Source organism: Xyrauchen texanus, chromosome 7, assembly GCF_025860055.1.
Source record: "Xyrauchen texanus isolate HMW12.3.18 chromosome 7, RBS_HiC_50CHRs, whole genome shotgun sequence".
Classification (NCBI taxonomy): Eukaryota; Metazoa; Chordata; class Actinopteri; order Cypriniformes; family Catostomidae; genus Xyrauchen; species Xyrauchen texanus.
The window spans coordinates 15,195,496-15,215,821 of NC_068282.1; the positions used below are offsets into that span (position 1 = coordinate 15,195,496).

The 20,326-nt window shown below is 44.1% G+C and overlaps 1 protein-coding gene across 2 annotated transcripts in view; it reads right to left on the reverse strand.

The window, feature by feature from the left end:
- itpr1a (inositol 1,4,5-trisphosphate receptor, type 1a) overlaps nucleotides 1-20,326 on the reverse strand; it is an 82,351-nt gene that overhangs the window by 44,769 nt on the left and 17,256 nt on the right. For both annotated transcript variants that reach the window (XM_052129989.1, XM_052129988.1), the window contains exons 4-21: nucleotides 18,161-18,276; nucleotides 17,554-17,640; nucleotides 15,885-16,043; nucleotides 15,541-15,639; nucleotides 9,557-9,640; nucleotides 9,254-9,400; nucleotides 9,008-9,103; nucleotides 8,117-8,161; nucleotides 7,353-7,507; nucleotides 7,166-7,265; nucleotides 6,866-7,026; nucleotides 6,146-6,287; nucleotides 5,846-6,004; nucleotides 5,511-5,683; nucleotides 5,095-5,214; nucleotides 2,022-2,216; nucleotides 1,492-1,743; nucleotides 1,257-1,398 (exon numbers count right to left, since the gene is read on the reverse strand). In XM_052129989.1, the coding sequence (XP_051985949.1) occupies nucleotides 1,257-1,398; nucleotides 1,492-1,743; nucleotides 2,022-2,216; nucleotides 5,095-5,214; nucleotides 5,511-5,683; nucleotides 5,846-6,004; nucleotides 6,146-6,287; nucleotides 6,866-7,026; nucleotides 7,166-7,265; nucleotides 7,353-7,507; nucleotides 8,117-8,161; nucleotides 9,008-9,103; nucleotides 9,254-9,400; nucleotides 9,557-9,640; nucleotides 15,541-15,639; nucleotides 15,885-16,043; nucleotides 17,554-17,640; nucleotides 18,161-18,276 (2,432 nt within the window). The remainder of the gene's footprint in view (nucleotides 1-1,256; nucleotides 1,399-1,491; nucleotides 1,744-2,021; nucleotides 2,217-5,094; nucleotides 5,215-5,510; nucleotides 5,684-5,845; nucleotides 6,005-6,145; nucleotides 6,288-6,865; nucleotides 7,027-7,165; nucleotides 7,266-7,352; nucleotides 7,508-8,116; nucleotides 8,162-9,007; nucleotides 9,104-9,253; nucleotides 9,401-9,556; nucleotides 9,641-15,540; nucleotides 15,640-15,884; nucleotides 16,044-17,553; nucleotides 17,641-18,160; nucleotides 18,277-20,326) is intronic.

Sequence of the window (20,326 nt, forward strand, 5' to 3'; positions counted from 1 at the left end):
CACTCCTGCAACAGGCCGAGACTAGTCCCAGATGCTACAACAGTTTTCAAAACAGCTTGTTGTCAGGTGTATACAACATCCTGATGAGCAAGAAACCGACAATGAGCCACAGCCAGTGAAATACAGACAGAGTGCAAGAGGAGGGCAAGTTATTAGAAAGCAGAAGACTACAAATTATTAGAAAATAAAACGAAAGTTCCCCCACATCTGCCTAACCGCTGTCTTTATTATTTCAGCTGTTTTTCTTAAATGTTTCCTTTTGCAGATAGCAAAATGGGCACAAGCCGTTCTTTCATGTTTGTTGAGAGAGGAGAGCAAGGTTTGATTAGCAGGAGACAAAAAATTATTATAAAATAAAATAAAACATCATCCACATCTCCCTACCCGCTCTCTTTATAAATTTCAGCTGCTTTAATTTTTTTCCTTTGCAAATGAATGCAAATACGCGCAAAAAATGAGCGTGAGCCGTTTTTTTCATGTTTGTTGATGTGTTGTCAAGAATAAACTGTGTGAGTTTGTGAATGAGTTTCATTATCTTCATTTTAAGATGCATTTTGGTTGAGCCATTTGAAATGGGACGACACTAAAAGTAATTGTAACACTTCCTTGTAATTGACGTTTTTTTCACCTGTTGCATGTGGCATGTTAAAGGTAAATAAGCATACGACCTGAACATTTAAAAAAGTGAATGCATTAACAAGCACAATAGGGACACAGATATGAGCAGCATGCACATTAGAAGCTCAGTTACAGGTACTGCACTAAAAGAACTCAGAATTCTTCTCTAAACATCATGTTTGCGAATTAATAAGAGAAACTGTGCACCAGTTTTTAGCGCTTTCTTTCTCACCTTTTACTTTTTTGCGCTTTATTATCATTTAGTAAAACACAGACGTAATAATTGATGTATATTCTCATGAATTCACAGACTCTCTCATTGAAATCCAAACACAAGAGGTCAAAAGAGATGACCAGGTGTAACAGTGATGCGTCTTGCTTGTACATTTGTGACCGAATCACCCAAAACGCATCTTAATACCAGGTGTACACATGGCCTCAGTCGGGGACAAATGGTTGTGTAGTTGATAAATGACAGTCCTACAGTGTTCAGTTTGTGCTTGGCTTAAGCCAATGCTGCTGTGTTAGGCTGGTCAGTGCTCAAAACAAACAATGTTTTGATAGTGTCACAAAACCAGATACAGTCTTTGGGATTGGCTTACTTATATCCGCATTAAGATGATTGTGTGGTGACACACCTCAAAAGTGAGCTTGTTTTTCTCCTTGTCAGAGAACGGGAAACTCTGGCACACGACATCCCGCAGGTAATTCTCCACAAACTCCATTGTCTGAGAGAAGCGCTCCTTCACTTCATCACGTGATGTCCCGTCATTATCATAACTGTTCAAAGACAGAAAGCCAATTGGCTAATGAACATGCCACTCACTAACATAGTGTTATTTTTTGGTTCACTTTCACTGGAATGACACTTACTCATCAATGGCAATTTGTGAAGGAATTTCGGACCACAGTCGAGCATATTTGACAGGCGTGACCTGCTCTTGAGGGTCACGGTCCACGTGCATGTGCAACATCATGCGACAGAATGAGGCTCGGAGGTCAAAGGGCAAATCTTCATCTGACATGCAGCGCAGGATCAGGTCCACATCCAGTTGTGCTGATATCTTGTTAATGGCCAAATACTGCCGATCCAGACACATTCGTGCAAACAAATTCAGTTGATACCTGACAGAAATACATAATTATTCATGTTTAAAATTTGAGGATGCGATACAAAAAAATACAAAATTCTTAAACCGTATTTTGTCATGTTTATGAAAACTATTTGCCAAAAGGGTATTCCCTATTATTTTTGATTACAAGAAAACACATTTTAATCTTAAGTCATTATGCTTCTCAGGTAAATAGATTTTGCTTTAAGGATGTTTAGATATTTTTAGAGGAAAAACAAGTAAACAAATAAAAAACTGATAAAGAAATTATATTTTTGAGCATGTATATACCTGTAATAATTTATAACTTCCTGGTCTTCTGTATGTCCCTCTTTGGCATCCTGAGCAAGTTCTCTTATGCTCTTACTTTTCAACTCTCCTCTGCTGTCCTTCCAGAACAACCACACCTCTTCTTCATCCTCTTCTTCCTCCTCTGCGCTTTCACCTAGCACTGTCCCCGCCACCTCGAACCGTGACAACACAAGTCTGACACACAAACACACACAGACAATATATCAGGATAATCTACAGAATAATAGAGGCCGAGTGATAGTGGATTTAGACGATACCGATAACGTAGGTCGTGGAAATGGCTGATAACCGATTCATAGCGATTCATAGAATATTAAAACATTTTCTTAGTTGGCACAGAAATAGAGTCTAAAATGTATCAAATCCCATATTTAGTTTTTCAACTTAATTTTTCAACTAAAATCCCAATATTAATCGGAAACATCCTGGTTACTTTTGTAACCTCCGTTCCCTGGTGGAGGGAATGAGACGATGTGTCGATGTAGTGACACTAGGGGTCACTCTTGGGAGCCCGAGACACCTCTGATCTTTGATAAAAGACCAATGGGTATAAAGGAGCTTGCGTGCGTACCACTCATTCAGGTTTTGTGCTGAGGAGCTGAGAGTAAGGTCCCGGCCATTTCAGCGGGTAGTCCAGCGTTGTGGCAGGAGGGACACAACGTCTCGTTCCCTCCATCAGGGAGCGGAGGTTACAAAAGTAACCAGGACATTCCCTATCTGTCACTCACTCAACGTTGTATCGATGTAGTGACACTAGGAGTCCCTATACAAAAGGCCACAACTAGTTTAACTGTGTTACGTGAACTGGCGGTGCGAGACGGGCAGACTACTGTGTGCCTCGTAGCCAGAGCACCAGGCTGACACGTAACCTCTCCCAACGCTGTTATGAGCGCCTAATGGCCATTCGGGGACAAGTCAACTGCCCAAAAAATAGGGACAGGCTAACCCAGACATGGCCTCTTTTCCTCTTTTTTTCTCTGCCCCCAAAAAAGTTAAGAGACCACACCCCGCCCAGAGAGACCACAACACGGGACAAAACCGGCTCAACCTGGAGATTGTAGAACCTCACAAAGGGGCATTGAAGAGGCTGCAGCGGTCCTACAAAAATGGAAAGGTGGATGGTGGTCGTAATGACGGCTGTGCACACCAGATATGTGATGGAATGGTGGATGGTGGTCGTAATGACGGCTGTTAACACGGGATATGTGACCCAGGGAATAAGGAAACCGCTCTTTTGTTGAACCTTTGGATACCGCAGCTAATTGAGCATGCGGCGAAATTAAATGAAAAGGAAAAAAAAGATTCTCCTCCTGGCCCTTCACCAGGGGATGGAGTGGTCTGTTCACCAGCTCCAGAACAGCGGGTCTCCTGGTCCCTGGGTCGCCCGTCTCAGGGGCGCTTCGAAGCCTTCTTCTTGCCGGCCGGCCGTGAGATGGGTGGTGTTTGCTTCCTGCGGTGGACTCGACACCGGGGCGGGCCGCAGCAGAGCCAGTGCAGTCGCCGCAGGAGGATGCCCTTTGCGATGAGCAGACGGGGCAGGATGTGTTGGATGGCCTCTGTTTGCTGCTTCACTGTCGAGAACTGCTGGGCAAAGTCCTCGACGGTGTCACCGACCAGCCTGGGAAACCATGCCTTGTCAGCCTCTCTCATCTTGACAAGGCTGAGCCAAAGGTGGTGCTCCTGGACCAACAAGGTGGACATCGCCCGCCCGAGAGACATGCCGTGACCTTCGTTGCCCAGAGGGCATGGTCGGTCAGCAGTTCTTTTAGCGCCTTGGCTTGGTGGACTTGCAGGAGAGCCATGGCCTGCAGGGTGGAGGTGGCTTATCCAGCGGTACCGTAGGCACCCAGGGGCAATCTCTGCAGTGCACCAATGCAGAGGGGGTGGGGGGTGGGGGCGCTGATATGCGCCGTCAGATCCAGCAGAGTTGACTGGAAAGCCGTGGGAATTCAGCTCGGTGAACATCGACCGCTAGGCTCCGAATTGAAAATCTGAATTATTAAAGATCAAATGTGTCTCGGCTCCCAAGAGTGACCCCTAGTGTCACTAAATCAACACAACTTTAAGTGAGTGACAGATAGGGAAAAAAGATTGGGTGCATAACATGGGACTTTGAACAAACACTAAACAAGCCTAAAACACACCAGGGACTCTTATTTTTAAAAGAATGATGTAGACTTTGCTCCACCACAATTCTCTATATTTAATATTTACCAAATTAAGCTTTTTATAGCCTATATATTATTATTAGTGCTGTCAGTTGATAATTTTTTTTTTTATTGCTTTTAATTGCATAATTTTTTCAAGATCTTTTTTTTAAGATCTCACGATTAAATCACAGATTTTAAAACACTATATATATATATATATATATATATATATATATATATATATATATATATATACTTCTTTTCCAGTCAAAATGTCTTTATTTACATCTTAGGAAAGAAAACAAAACAATATGTAGCAATATAATGCTTTATTAACAAACAAAGCCTTCCACAATATAAAAGACAATGCACTAAAATATTACCAATTCAAGTAACATTAAACATTTCCCAAAGTCTAAGTGGGAGGTTGACTTATTGAAAGAACTAGTTCCCAAATAGGTTGCATATCACTGCAATAGGCATTAAAGCTCTTAAACTCTCAACCTCAACAAACTTTGAATTAATCACAGGCGTTAACGTGTTAATTCTGACAGCTCTGACAGCAAAATATGAAGTTGGAGAAACAATTTATGTGCTGACAAGTGACATTTCTGTATAGTCGCATTTTTGTTCTATCGTAATTTTCAGAGGAACACAGAAGAATAAAAAAAACTATTGCCAACTGTTAGCATAGATTTGCTGATAACCGATAGTTCCAAAAAGCAACTAACAGCACCGATTAATTGGTAAACCCGACATATCGGTCTACCGCTACTATATCAGTATAATATATAATAATATCCTGGTCCATCTTTTCAATACAGTGGATAGTGATTCACTTCCATTTAAAAAAAAAGGATGCACAAGCATTATAAAATGAGTCTATGAAAGAGGGGCTGTACTTCGTTTCAATGAGGATGTCTGCATTTGCTGGGTCCAACACAGCATTACAGATGAGCTCTTGAGTGACAGGGATGGACTTATTCATCGAAACACACAGATCTGACAGGTAGTCAAGAAATCTAGAGAAACACAGATACAGGAGTGGTCAGTTAACAAACTCAGTCATTCGCCTTCAGTCAATCTACATCTACATCTCTGTACTAGCTTGTTCTTTTCTATGCAATACTGGAACTATGTTGTGCAGCACTTCTTTTGTTACACACTCCATAGGATGAATCACTTGTGTTGTAGCTTTCCTTATTTGTAAGTCGCTTTGGATTAAAGCATCTACTAAATTAATACATTTAAATGTAAATGACCAAGAACAATGAAGACTATTTATGCAGATATTTTCAAGTGGAACACACACACAAACCTGGGCTCTCTGTTCTTGCGCACCAGACTGACAAATGTGTCTATCTCAGCTGCAGTGATGTGTTTCTCTAGGAGCTTTCTGTTGTTGTGCAGCAGAGCTGTGATGGTGTCTTCAGCAAGAACATCATATCCTATCTGTTTCTGCATAAAGCGGAACTGCTTTGCTATGTACTCCTACAAAGAAGGCGAGGGAAAAGGAATGACAGAAAAAGATACAATGAGCCTAAGAGGTAGTAAGATGGGAGTTTCAAGGGCAGATGTTAGTACTTGTTGTGGTTGTGACTGTATTTTGTAGCTGCATTAGTGTAGTTTAATTTGCATTTATAATAGCCACACCTGATTTTTCCTATAATCTTGCTGTGAATGACGCAGGACTCTGTAGCATAGTCGACAAATGTGACGAAACGGTGCGTGGCGTTGATCTGCAAGCTCCTCCAATCGCAGCATAGGGCCGTCACCACTGTCAGTGAAAGGGGCCTGCAACAGCTTAAAGATCTGTTCAATCAAAGCAAAAGGAAATATGAATTAACAGTTCATACAGAAGAAATGTCAGGGAGATGTTTTAAAACTAGTGCTGAATAAACTTAAAAAAAATGGGAGAAAGAGTGAAAGATGAGCAAGTGAGACTATATGTGCCTGTTTGAGTATGTTCTGTTCTCTCATGAGTTTCTGCCGCTCTCTGTTGGGTTTGTTGACTGTGATCTCCAACACATCCTGAGCACTGCTAGGAATGTCCACCACAAAATAAACCAGATCCTCCAGCAGCTTCGTCACTGATCTGCGTGTGAGAGAGTTAGGGGAGACAGTTGGTTTAGGTTAAAAAAATGAATAAAAAAGGGATAAAGCATAAAGCTATCTGCAAAACATGTCCTAGTACACAAATATTGCAACTAAGCACTTACACTGTAAACATAATTTTACTTTATCTGGAGAGATTTAAGGATGCATGGATGGATGAATAAATGGATGATTGAAAGGTGGATGGAAGGATGGAAGGCTGGACTGGTGGACAGATTGATGGATGAATAAATTGATGGATGGATGTATGAATGAATGGATGATTGGCAGGTGGATGGATGGAAGTGATGACTAACAGGTGGATGTTGGATGATTGACAGGTGGATGGAGGGATGGATGGCTGGAATAGTGGACAGATGGATGGATGAATGGATGGATGATTGGCAGGTGGATGAATGAATGGAAGGAATGATTAAAAGGTGGATGGGTGAATGATTGACAGGTGGATGGAGGGATGGAAGGCTGAAATGGAAGATGACTGGATAGATGGAAAGGTGGATAGACAGATGGATGATTGACAGATGGTTGAATAGATGGATGGATGAATGCAACCTCTACCTCCGCTCATTCTGCGTAACGGTGCCCTTCTCAAGTTTGGCTGCAATGGAAGCTAGGACTTTACTGGCATCATTTGCAAAATCCAGATCCCTGACCTCAGCTGGAGACACAGGCACTATAGCAAAGGCCTCTTTATCTTCTTTCAGAGGAGATGTTCCTATCTGAGAAAATAAATAGTGAGGGGAGCCAATCATTTGAGAAAATAAAATGAATACATTAATCCACAAATATGTTCTTTTTATAATTTCTTTAGACCCAACACACAATCACAGACACACACACAAACAGAAACTCACTCACTCTTAGCATGACTGGTTTCTCTTCATCTTTGTCTATTGGCTGGTTTGTGCTGTGGACCCACGTATTGGTGCAGAGATGCCTGAGCCTCACATATGAGTTCCTGAGGTAGAAATAAAACAGAAATTCTGAATTACCGTACTTGAACAGAAGATGTTACATGGAGCAAAGACGTTGTAATCTTAAGTACCTAGGCACAAGTGAGTCTCCCCCTCTTAGTGTGGTGGGGTCAAGCTCAAATATAGAGGAGATGTCATTGCCATCAGGAACAGACACTAGTGTGTACATAACTTTATCTGGAGGGTTACGAACACGTGCCCGCATCACTTCCTGCTCAGAGTCCAGCTGAGGTACAAAAAACAATTGATTACCAATGACATTACTGCTCAGTCTGTCTTCTCTTTAAAAACAGTATAAAAATCTGTTTTGGTGTAACTAATGTGAGATCAAAAGACACCCTAAAATTGCTCACAATATGAATTAAGAAGCTTAGATGAGGCAAAAAAACAGTCACACAATCAAACACACACAAACACACAGAACAATGGTATTACTCAAAGGTTGGTCTTTTATAGCTCAGGAGACTTAACCTTGTTCTCAGTTATGTTTAGTGTCTCAGATGTTTCTCTTAAAAATATAGTCTCCTGACACAGCCCAGATAACTTAGAAGAATTTGAAGAGAAAAAGTTGAGCTCAATTTGAAATCTCTGACTTTGATTGCAGGCTTTGGTGTCATGATTGGTGAGAAACTTTTGAGATCTTTTCTGAAACATTAGACGAGACATTAAAGATTGCTGGGGTCTTATTCTTGGAAGAAACCACTGAAAACCAGAATACTTATGCAAAAGACTCAATTTGCTCTACATTGAATCTCATTGCTGTCTAAGAAAAACTATTGAAATATTAGGAGATTTGGGTGATTAGGGACACACATCCTCCCAAGCACACACTCACAGAGGAACGTGACTCCTGGCATTCTTCTTCATAGTCTTGATTTACCTGATCACAGTAAGGTGAGAAAAATGAATAAAAACATGTTGCCTGATCTCTGCTCTTGCTAACATCTCTCTCTAAATGAACAGAACCCTTACAAAAAAAAAACTGCAGTACAAGTGTGGTAATTTGGACGCAGTATTATTATTTAGCAGAGACAGATCATTTTTATTTAAATAAATAAGAGAAATTGGAAAACCTAACAGCCAATGGATGTTGAAAAGTAAGTTACCTCACAGGTAAAAAGCCAATCAGCTTTTGGATATAGAGATCACCTGTCAAACAATGTATGTCATTAGCTGAACCTGACAGAAAAATATATTTTTTTTAGTGTGATCCGAGTAAAAGAATCACAATTAATGATACCACTGTTGTCAGATTATACTGCTGATTTTATATATTGTTTTGATCGTCTGGAGATTTTGAACTGTCTTGGAGATTTCAGTTTCTCCCCATTGAAGTAGATAAAAGCTGCACTATCAAAGATGGCCACCAAGTGGACTGACTTTACTTGAAAAAAAGGACTTTGAAAACTGTTGCAATACTGCATTAAAATTACCGTACTAGAAATGCAGAAAGGAAAATTACAATAATACGTTCAAATTACCACACTTGTACTGCAGTATAGGAAACTGCAGTAATACTGCGTACAAATTACCTTTGTACTGCAGTTTTTTTTGTAAGGGAACTCAGCACACCCTGGAGTCGAACTCACGACTCCAGGGGTGGTAGTCAGCATCTTTGCTCGCTGACCTACCCAGGCAAAAGGGAACTATTTTTAATTGTGTGCATGTGAGTTTATTTAAGCGTGTGAACTCATATTCCACTTATTCTGGGTAACATCAGTCTAACCTCTGCAGCAAGGTAATGGCCGGTCGCCAAGTGTTTGAATCTAAAGAGGCTGTTCCAGTAGCCTGCCCCACCTCTGCACGGATCATGCTGAACTACCTGCAAAGCACAAAAACATCTGTTTAGGTTCCCAAACCCATATAATCACATTCACGTGTTTCTCAAAGTAGAATTATCTGTCCTTTTCATTCACATACGCAAACATCTGTTAAACTTTACAAAGCTATTACATCACAGTCCTAAACTTACCTCTATCTCCCAGAGTGCTTTGCTGCTGGTAGCAGATGTTGCAGACTGGCGCCCAGTGGTACGCAAGAACACATACTGCTTTTTTCTGTGTTCATCACATGTTAGAAACTTCTCCTGTTCGGCATGGAACAGCCTGACTACATCGCCCTGATAACACACATACTTTAGTTTAAGGATCACAAATATTTACGCAAAAAAGCTACATAGGTCTTAATCCTAGATAATCTTAGCTGTGAGGTGGGATTTAAAAAGTAACTACAAAGAATAAAACATTTTAATTATATGTATTGTGTATGAACATACCCCTTTCAAGACAACCTCCTGGTTGTCGCTCCATTTCATGAAGAGAACAATTTTCCAACTGGTGGTGCAGTTCACTGAATTCACCTGTCAGAACAGAAATGAGAGAGAGAATGGAATAGAGTGTGTGGACAAACACAGACCGAAACAGACAAGCAAAAGAGAGATGTGGCAATGTTTGGTCTGTATATTTACAGTTGCTCTAAAAAGTATTTTCATGAATTTCATTGCATAGATAATAAAATATGTCATTCTTTAAACAAATGATGCTAGACCTTTACTCATACTAACTTGACTTCAACCGACTGGTGTCAAGATCATTTTAGTGGATGAATAAAGTCAGTTCCTATCAAATTTGCACAGGTACCCTTGAAGAGTAACCCAGGTGTAGTTTGTTCACATTGGACATGTTCCACAACGTTTGACAATCAGAAAGTGTTTAAATAATCTTTTTTGTAATTAAAATGTATATAAATAGTTTTAGAATTTAAAATCTGTTAAACTTAGTGTGCCTGTGCTAACTTCCCATATAATTAATGCCACTCGGTTTGCTATTTTGTTATCTAATGTAAAAAAGTTTACAAATTAGAGCTGAAGGAATTAACGCATTAAAGCATGGACAAAATGTAAAACATTTAACATGTTAATTTTTCTTAATCGCGACTAATGCATTTATAGTTAATACAGCATAAACACTGGTGTGAAGGGCGGAACATTGGTAATGTGTCCACCCATAGTCATTACACTGAAGCACACACCACAGCGAACATGAATGCTACAAGCTTAGCATACATGGTGGTCCCATAGACATTCTAGGAGCGGAACTGTCTTAACACGCTAAAATGGATCGTTACTCTCTCTCCTGTGATAGAGCCATGGAGGTTGTTATCTCAGTTAATAAAATTATCTCTGACAGCGCTTCCCTGTCAGTTATAAAATTATGGAGAAATTTAATTTACAAAACAAGCCAAAATAGGACTTGTGACAGAAAAGTGTTTCTCAGCCTATTTAAGAAGCATGATGAGTTCAAAGAGGCACTTGACACTAGTGTTGACGCTCTGATACGAATCATGAACACAGCTTCACGATTGCTGTACCAAAGCGGACTGTCTACCGGCAGATTCATATTGTGAAGGATGAGAGTTTAAGAGATTTAATGCCCATTGCAATGAATATGCAACCTATGTGGAGACTAGTTATTTCAATTAGTCAAACTCTGTAAGGATTGAGCAGCGAGGCAGACAAGGAGATGCGGATCCAAATGCAGTTAGACTTTATTAAATAAACAAGCAAACACAAAGGAACAACCCTCAATGGGGAAATAAAACATAAAACTGAAAACTAAACATGATGAAACCAAACAGAGAACTCAGGCAACAAAACAGAGAACTCAGGCAGGGAACACATACCAGGCTAACAACAAACAATGATAGACAAGGACTGAACAAAGAACCGGGGTATAAATACATGAGCAAGGGAAAAAGGGGCCAATGAACAAAACAGAACTCAAACAAGATAACAAGGTGATAAACAGAAGCAAAATGGCAAATTAACGAGGGCAGGTGCAAACAATGAACGGTAAACACGAAAGCTAACAAAGAGACTATGGAGCTACACAAGGGACAAAAGTCCCTTGTGAAAACTAAGGAATGCAAAAGTGACAAAAATGGCAAACAAAAGGGCAACAGTGAAACAAGACAAGGTATACATAACAGAGCCCCCCCTCAAAGGATCGGATTCCAGACGATCCTAAAGAACAAAAAACCAAGGAAAAAAAACTCACAAAAAACAAAATGAGGGCACCAGGGGCAGACAGGCAGTCCAAGGGGCACAGAGGGCAGGCAGGAAGTCCAAGGGGGCAATGAGTGGCAGACAGGCCGTCCAGGGGGGCAAAGAGGGGCAGACAGGCAGTCCAAGGAGGCCGAAAGGACAGGCAAGCAGTCTATGGGGGCACAAAGGGACAGGTTTAGGGGGCCAGGGAGGTATCGACCGGGCAGGGACAGGTTTAGATGGCCCGGGGGCTGGCCATAAGGCAAGCGCTGGCTCAGGGGGCCTAGGAGGAGGCCACAGGACAGAGGCCGGTTTTGGTGACCTGGGACATGGCCGTGAGCCAAGGGCCTGTTCAGGGGACCTGGGACGTGGCCACAGGACAGAGGCCGGTTTTGGTGGCCTAGGAGATGGCCATGGGGCAAGGACTGGTTCAGGAGGTCTGGGAGCTGGCCTCAGGGCAAGGACAGGTTCAGGAGGCTTGGGACCTGGCCGCAAGGCAAGGACAGGTGCAGGAGGTCTGGGAGCTGACCTCAGGGCAAGGACGGGCTCAGGTGGCCTGGGAGCTGGCCACAGGGCAAGGATAGGTTCAGGAGGCCTGGGAGCTGGCCACAGGGCAGGGACAGGTTCAGGAGGCCTGGGAGTTGACCACGGGATGTGGGTAGGCTTGGGGGTCCTGGGTGGTGGCCGCAGGATGGGAGCCGGCGGAGCCGCGTGAGGCGGTGCCAAGGAGGACTTCGGAGGCGGAGCCGTAGAAGACTTGGGAGGCGGCGCCGAAGGAGGCGTAGGCAGGACCGTGGGGGGCTTAGGAGGCGGAGCCGAGGGAGGCCCAGGAGGCGGAGCCGAAGGAGGCCCAGGAGGCGGGGCCGAGGGAGGCTTGGGAGGCGGAGCCGGGGAGGAACTAGGAGGCGTCGGAGGCGAGGCTGAGGGAGGCTTCGGAGGCGGAGCCGGGAGGGGCGCCGGAGGCGAGGCCGAGGGTGGCTCTTGCGGCGGGGCCGAGGGAGGTGGCGCCGTAGGAGGTTCTTCTGATGGTGAGCTGGAAGGCTTCGGAGGCGGAGCCGAGGAAGGTGGCGCCGTAGGAGCCTCTAGAGGCGAGGCCCTAGGAGTCTCTGGAGGCGGAGCCGCGGGAGGCTGAGCCGTAGGAGGCTGAGCCGTAGGAGGCTCGGGAGGCAGAGCCGTGGGAGGCGGAGCCGTAGGAGGCTCGTGGGGCGGAGCCCTGGAAGGCTCGCGAGGCTTGAGGGGCGGAGCCCTGGAAGGCTCGGGAGGAGTCCTAGAAGACTCCAGAGACTTGGGAGGCGGAGCCCTAGGAGGCTTGAGAGACTTGGGAGGCGGAGCCCTGGAAGACTTGGGAGGAGGATCCCTGGAAGACTCGGGAGGAGGAGCCCTGGAAGACTCGAGAGACTTGAGAGGCGGAGCCCTGGACGGCTGGAGAGGCTTGAGAGGCGGAGCCCTGGAAGGCTCGAGAGGCTCGAGAGACTTGAGGCGGCGCCCTGGAAGGCTCAAGAGACTTGAGAGGCGGAGCCCTAGGAGCCTCTAGAGGCGAGGCCCTAGGAGTCTCTGGAGGCGGAGCCGCGGGAGGCTGAGCCGTAGGAGGCTCGGGAGGCAGAGCCGTGGGAGGCGGAGCCTTAGGAGGCTCGGGAGGCGGAGCCGTAGGAGGCTCGTGGGGCGGAGCCCTGGAAGGCTCACGAGGCTTGAGGGGCGGAGCCCTGGAAGGCTCGGGAGGAGCCCTAGAAGACTCCAGAGACTTGGGAGGCGGAGCCCTAGGAGGCTCGAGCGACTTGGGAGGCGGAGCCCTGGAAGACTCGGGAGGAGGAGCCCTGGAAGACTCAGGAGGAGGAGCCCTGGAAGACTCGAGAGACTTGAGAGGCGGAGCCCTGGACGGCTGGAGAGGCTTGAGAGGCGGAGCCCTGGAAGGCTCGAGAGGCTCGAGAGACTTGAGGTGGCGCCCTGGAAGGCTCAAGAGACTTGAGAGGCGGAGCCCTAGGAGGCTCGGGAGGAGGAGCCCTGGAAGGCTCGAGAGACTTGGGAGGCGGAGCCCTGGAAGGCTTGGGAGGCGGAGCTCTGGAAAGCTCGGAAGGCAGAGTACTAGGAAGCTCGGAAGGCGGAGCTCTGGAAAGCTCGGAAGGCAGAGTACTAGGAAGCTCGGAAGGCGGAGCTCTGGAAAGCTCGGAAGGCAGAGTACTAGGAAGCTCGGAAGGCGGAGCTCTGGAAAGCTTGGAAGGCGGAGCACTGGGAAGCTCGAAAGGAGCTGACTCTTGGACGGGCGCGACCACTGGCGCTGGCCTTTGGACGGTCATGGCTACTGGCGCTAGCTCTTGGACGGTCGTGGCTACTGGCGCTGGCTCTTGGACGGTCATGGCTACTGGCGCTGGCTCTTGGACGGTCATGGCTACTGGCGCTGGCACTTGGACGGTCGAGGCTACAGGCGCTGGCTCGGGGACGGTCGAGGCTACAGGCGCTGGCTCGGGGACGGTCGAGGCTACAGGCGCTGGCTCGGGGACGGTCGAGGCTACAGGCGCTGGCTCGGGGACGGTCGAGGCTACAAGCGCTGGCTTGGGGACGGTCGAGGCGACAGGTGCTGGCTCACTGACCTCTGAGGCGACATGCACTGGCTGGGTTACCGTGGTATGCGCCAGCTTGGGTTCGCTGGGCGCTGAGGGCAGAGCCAAGGGGGGTTTAGGGCACGGGGCTTCGGCAGGCGGAGGCTGGAGAGCAGAGACCTTTCCCCTTCTCCTCTTCCTCCGGGCTGATGCGGCTGGCAAAGCTGGGACGCTGTTCCTGGTCAGCGTGGCTTCAGGCTTGCTGGCCGTGGCTGGCAAGGGCTCAGGCTCGCTGACCATGGCTGACGAGGGCTCAGGCTCGCTGACGGTAGAGGCCGTAGGCGCTGGCTCACTCACAGTGACATGCGTGGGTGCTGGCTCACTCACAGTGACATGCATGGGCGCTGGCTCGCTCACAGTGACATGCGTGGGCGCTGGCTCGCAGACCGGGGCAGGCGTGGGTGCTGGCTCGCAGACCGGGGCAGGCGTGGGCGCTGGCTCACAGACCGGGGCAGGCGTGGGCCGGGAGGCGGAAGCCTGTCTTCTCCTCCTCCTCCGGGCGGACGAAGTTGACCGTGCGGGTTCAAGGGAAGCCACTGGCGTGGGGGGTTGCTCGCTGACAGGTGAGGCTGGTGTGACAGGGAGCGGTGAGCTGCACGCTAGTAGAGTCGTCTCCAGGTAGTCGCGGAGAGTGCAGCCGGGCGTTGCCTGTGGCACCCGCTCCCTCAGCGAGGGGTTTAAGCTATTCTTAAAAAAACCACCAATGCTGAGTCCGGGAAGTCCGTAAAGCTCGCCAGGAGGAGGAAGTAGAGAGCGTGGTCTACTAAACGACGGTCTTCTTGCTGCAAGTTTAGCAGCCGGCATTTGGCCCGTATAGCTGCTGGATCCATGTGTGGTCTATCGTTCTGTAACGATTGAGCAGCGAGGCAGACGAGGAGATGCGGATCCAAATGCAGTTAGACTTTATTAAATAAACAAGAAAACACAAAGGAACAACCCTCAATGGGGAAATAAAACATAAAACTGAAAACTAAACACGATGAAACCAAACAGAGAACTCAGGCAGGGAACACATACCAGGCTAACAACAAACAACGATAGACAAGGACTGAACAAAGAACCGGGGTATAAATACATGAGCAAGGGAAAAAGGGGCCAATGAACAAAACAGAACTCAAACAAGATAACAAGGTGATAAACAGAAGCAAAATGGCAAATTAACGAGGGCAGGTGCAAACAATGAACGGTGAACACGAAAGCTAACAAAGAGACTATGGAGCTACACAAGGGACAAAAGTGAAAACTAAGGAATGCAAAAGTGACAAAAATGGCAAACAAAAGGGCAACAGTGAAACAAGACAAGGTGTACATAACAAACTCCCACTCAGACTTTGGGAAACATTTGATGTAACTTGAATTGGTGCTGTTTTAACGCATTTCTATGTTTGTATAGTGGAAGGCTTTGTTTGGAAAATGCTAATAAAGCATTATATTGCTATATATAGTTTTGCTTTCTTCCTAAAATGGACTTCAGCACTTTAAAAATCTGCAATTAACTACAAAAAAATATGTGATTAATCATGAGTAAAAAATTTAATCGACTGACAGCACTTGTACAAATAAGTTGAGGACACTGTGTTCAAACATGAATACATGTTTGTGTGTGTGTGTGCACTTTACTTCATTGCATCCTGGATTATCCACAAGATGATGGTCACTGGCATGAAGCGGCTGTCCAGCATTTACTGGGTTTAGCACAACCTTATCTCCAATAACCACCTGACACATACAAACAAACATAAACACACATAAACCATAAGGGTAAAACTCTAAGCAACATCCTGTTAGTGGCTATATGTGTGGATGAAATAAGCAGCAGAGAAGTACAGTCTTCACATAATATAATCAAGTTCATACTTAAGAATCAGATGCTGTAAGGACACTGATGCTCTCTGTCATAGAACACTGAATGATAAATGTTTCCAATCTTTTGAAGAGCCCAGAGTGGTGGTAAATATACTCACATTGTCACCTATAGAGCGGAGCTTGTAGAAAGGTTGGATGTAGAACCAGGAGCCTTCATTCCCTGCAGCATCCAGTGTCACACGCATAGCATTCTTCTCCAGAAGAGCCGGCAAACGCTTATTCACTGTCAGATACTTATTACTCTTTAGATGAAGAAGCTGCAGGTATGTATGCATACAAACAAGCACACACGGTTTTAAGTTTGAGTAATTTCATCTAACCTAAGTTGAGTGCTGATTAATCAGCATTTCTAAATTAAAGGAATGTTCCACATTCAAAAGAGTGTAAGCTCAATTTACAGCATCTGTGTCATAATGTTTATTACCACAAAACATTATTTTGACTCATGCCTCTGATTTAAAAAAAAAAAAAAGCAAAAATCAGTTACAGTAAGGCAAGAGCAAATGGAAGTTAATGGGACTGGTCCATATCTGTTAAAATACAAGTTTCAAAATTAAGACATACATATTATAAGTGTTAACATGATTTTAGTCTGACAAAATCAGGGATTTATCGACATTACAGCATTTTACCAGATTACATGGTTTACCAGTGTTATGTTGCCATGACAACAAAATTGTAATATTGGATATAAATTCACAGAGGTAAGATTAGTAAGTGATTTTATCACACCAAATCATGCATAACACGTATAATATTTACGTTTTGCGACTATAATTTGGAAAAATTATGTACACTCACTTAGCACTTTATTAAGAACATCTGTACATCTACTACTAATCAGCCAGCCATGTGGCAGCAATGCATAAAATCAAGCAGATACGGGTCATGAGCATCAGATAAATTTCACATCAACCATCAAAATGGGGAAAACATGTGATCTCAGTGATTTCGACCATTGCATGATTCTTGGTACTAGACAGGCTGGTTTGAGTATTTCTGTAACTTCAGATCTCCTGAGATTTTCACACACAAAAGTCAGTTTTTTTGTGGAGGATGGGACCCAACAGCAGAAGACTACATGGGGCACTTTATTTGTATTTAATTTTCTCCCCAATTTGGAATGCCCAAGTCCTCGTGGTGGCATAATGACTCACCTCAATCTGGGTGGCGGAGGACGAATCTCAGTTGCCTCCGTGACTGAGACTGTCAATCCACACATCTTATCACATGGCCTGTTGAGCGCGTTACGCATGTGGAGGCCAACCCTATTCTCCGCGGCATCCACGCACAACCACCACGTGCCCCACAAAGAGCGAGAACCACATTATAGTGACCACGAGGAGGTTAACCCAATGTGACTCTACCCTCACTAGCTACCAGGTCAATTTGGTTGCTTAGGAGACCTTAGGAGGGTCTTTACTTGCTGAGCTACCCTGGCCCCCATCCGTCAGTCACTTTATTAGGACCATAGTGTTCCTAATAAAGTGCTCATTGAGTGTATTTTAATGTTTTTTGGAATGGCCCCATCCATTGCTATTGTAAATACCTTACTTTAATTGCAATTTTTCTTCTTCTTTTTTGTTTAATCTTTTTTTTTAAAAAATAGTAAAACATTTTTTTATGGTAATAAACAATATGCCACAAATGCTTTTAATTAAGCTTAACCTTGTATTTAACCTGGAACATTCCTTTAAAGGGCACCTGATTTTTCTGTGTGTCTAGAGAGAATTAAAGTGCTTAATATAATATTTGTGAGAGGTTTACCTGGATGACGTTGCCGTACTGAATAACTGTCCCTAGAAGCTTTTTGTTTTCTGATTCATTTTGTTTCTTCTCTAAATCAGCAGCATGCTAAATAAAGCAATAAGAGAAAGAGAGATAAAATGAGAGGGATGGCTGCATGTTAGACTTGAACCTGAAACAACCACATGAGCACCACAACTCCACATGTCAGGAACATATGCGCTTACTGCTGTACCACTGCAGGTCTATAAAAGACCTGAAGACTCAATTTTAAGTCTCCAGAAAACTTGAGGGAGCTTCATTGTTGATAAATGTACTGAACACTGAACATCAACATGGCTGTTAGGTAGCAGAAGCTAAAGCAAACTACACATTTTGCTCTCCTTAATAAAACCCCTTTAACATTGTTCAGATGGCCCACAAAGCATTCTCCAGATTCTGCTTAATTTACAAGCATGTCTATTTGTTTTTAAGTTTTCAGTAACTTTTCTTCATTCTATGCATATACAATGTGCATGTTTGTGTCTAACCACCTGTCAGCTTCAACCAGCTTAGATGCTGTCATCCATAGACATATGGGGCAGTTAGTGGTATGCACACACACACAAGCACACAAACCCATACTCACATGGAGTTTGTTGAGCAGAACTGTGTCTGTGGTGCTGGTTCCTCCAGGTTTGGCAGCTTTCCAGAACTGTTTTTGTGCCGAGTATCTGTTCATGGGACACAGTCTGAACAGGCAGTCTACAGAGAGAGAAAGAGAGATAGAGAGAAAGGAAACAGACATTTCATCCAAGCACAGACAAACAGAATACAAGCATCACTCATCATTGCTCTTGCAACCACGTACACACACAATCACACAGTGTTTCACACTCACACAAACGCTGCTAAAGATCAAGATGACAGTGTGATCATAAATGGTAAGGAAGAAAATGAGTATGAAAATCAGTATGTAAACTGTGTGTGTGTGTAACTGTTACAAAAAAGGGATTAGGCCTAGTCTCTCATCAGATGCAGTAAAAAGCCTTTAAACATTTCCACAAAAAAGCCTTTCAACATTGTCACCTGAAGTTATTAAAGGTGAATTGTTTTATGTCAGTTCTGTGCCAAAATAATTATTGTTTTCATAATGGTTTCCCTGAAGAATCTCCCCATTTTTCTATCGGTTGCCAAAATACACTGGCAGCCAAAAGTTTGGAATAATGTACAGATTTTGCTCTTATGGAAAGAAATTGTTACTTTTATTCACCAAAGTGGCATTCAACTGATCACAATGTCTAGTCAGGACATTAATAACATGAAAAATTACTATTACAATTTGAAAAGATTTTCCAGAACTTCTTAAACTACTTCAAAGAGTTATCATCAAAAATCCTCCACGTGCAGCAATGACAGCTTTGCAGATCCTTTTCATTCTAGCTGCCAGTTTGTCCAGATACAGTTACATTTCACCCAAAGCTTCCTGTAGCACTTGCCATAGTTGTGACTGTCTTGTCGGGCACTTCTCACGCACTTTACAGTCTAGCTGATCCCACAAAATCTCAATGGGGTACAGATCCATAACACTCTTTTCCAATTATATGTTGTCCAATGTCTGTGTTTCTTTGCCCACTCTAAGCTTTTCTTTTTGTTTTTCTGTTTCAAAAGTGGCTTTTCTTTGCAATTCTACCCATAAGGCATGCACCCATGGGCCTTTCTTAACCATTGTACATGAAATTGGTGTTGAGCTGGTAGAATTCAATGAAGCTGTCAGCTGAGGACATGTGAGGCATCTATTTCTCAAACATGAGACTCTGACGTACTTATCCTCTTGTTTAGTTGTACATCTGACCTTCCACATCTCTTTCTGTCCTTGTTAGAGCCAGCTGTCCTTTGTCTTTGAAGACTGTATTGTACACCTTTGTATGAAATCTTCAGTTTTATTTCAAGCATTGTATAGCCTTCATTCCTCAAAACATTGATTGACTGACAAATTTCTTGAGAAACAAAATAGCTTTCAACTGTGTTTGATATAATGGCAAGTAGTTTTCTAGTACCAAATTATCAATTTAGCATGATTACTCAAGTATAAGGTGTTGGAGTGATGGCTGCTGTAAATGGGGCCTGTCTAAATTGATCAAAAATGACTTTTCAAATAGTGATGGTGCAGTTTTTCACATCAGTAATGATCTGACTATATTTTGTGATCAGTTGGATGCCACTTTGGTGAATTAAAGTACCAATTTCCTTCCAAAACAGCAAAATCTATACATTATTGAAAACTTTTAGCCACCAGTGTAGATAGTCCCGCCCCGTGAAAACTCACACAATTGGTCGAGTCAGAAATGTTGTGTCGGGCTGGCAGGATGCTCGAACAAAGAGCAATGTTTTGATAGCCCACAAAGCCAAAATGTTTACACCTTTCAGGGGAGTACACCTACAAATGGTTTTCTTAAAATTGTCTTAAAATATTAAGCTGCACAAAATGCACAATAAATGTACAGTAAATATGGGAGTAAAATTAAATGGAACTACATGACATACACACATACACACACAGAGACTTTCTAGTCAAAACTGATAATAAAAGCTTTAAGAAAGGAAAGTGAAAATGAACATCTTTCCAGCAGAACTCCAGCCTTACCAAATAAGGAGAGAGGGGGAGTCAAAGAGAGTGTGAGAGAGAGAGAGAGAGAGAGAGAGAGAGAGAGAGAGAGAGAGAGAGAGAGAGAGAGAGAGAGAGGGAGGGAGAGAGAGATAGATAGAGAGAGAGAGAGAGAGAGAGAGAGAGAGAGAGAGAGAGAGAGAGAGA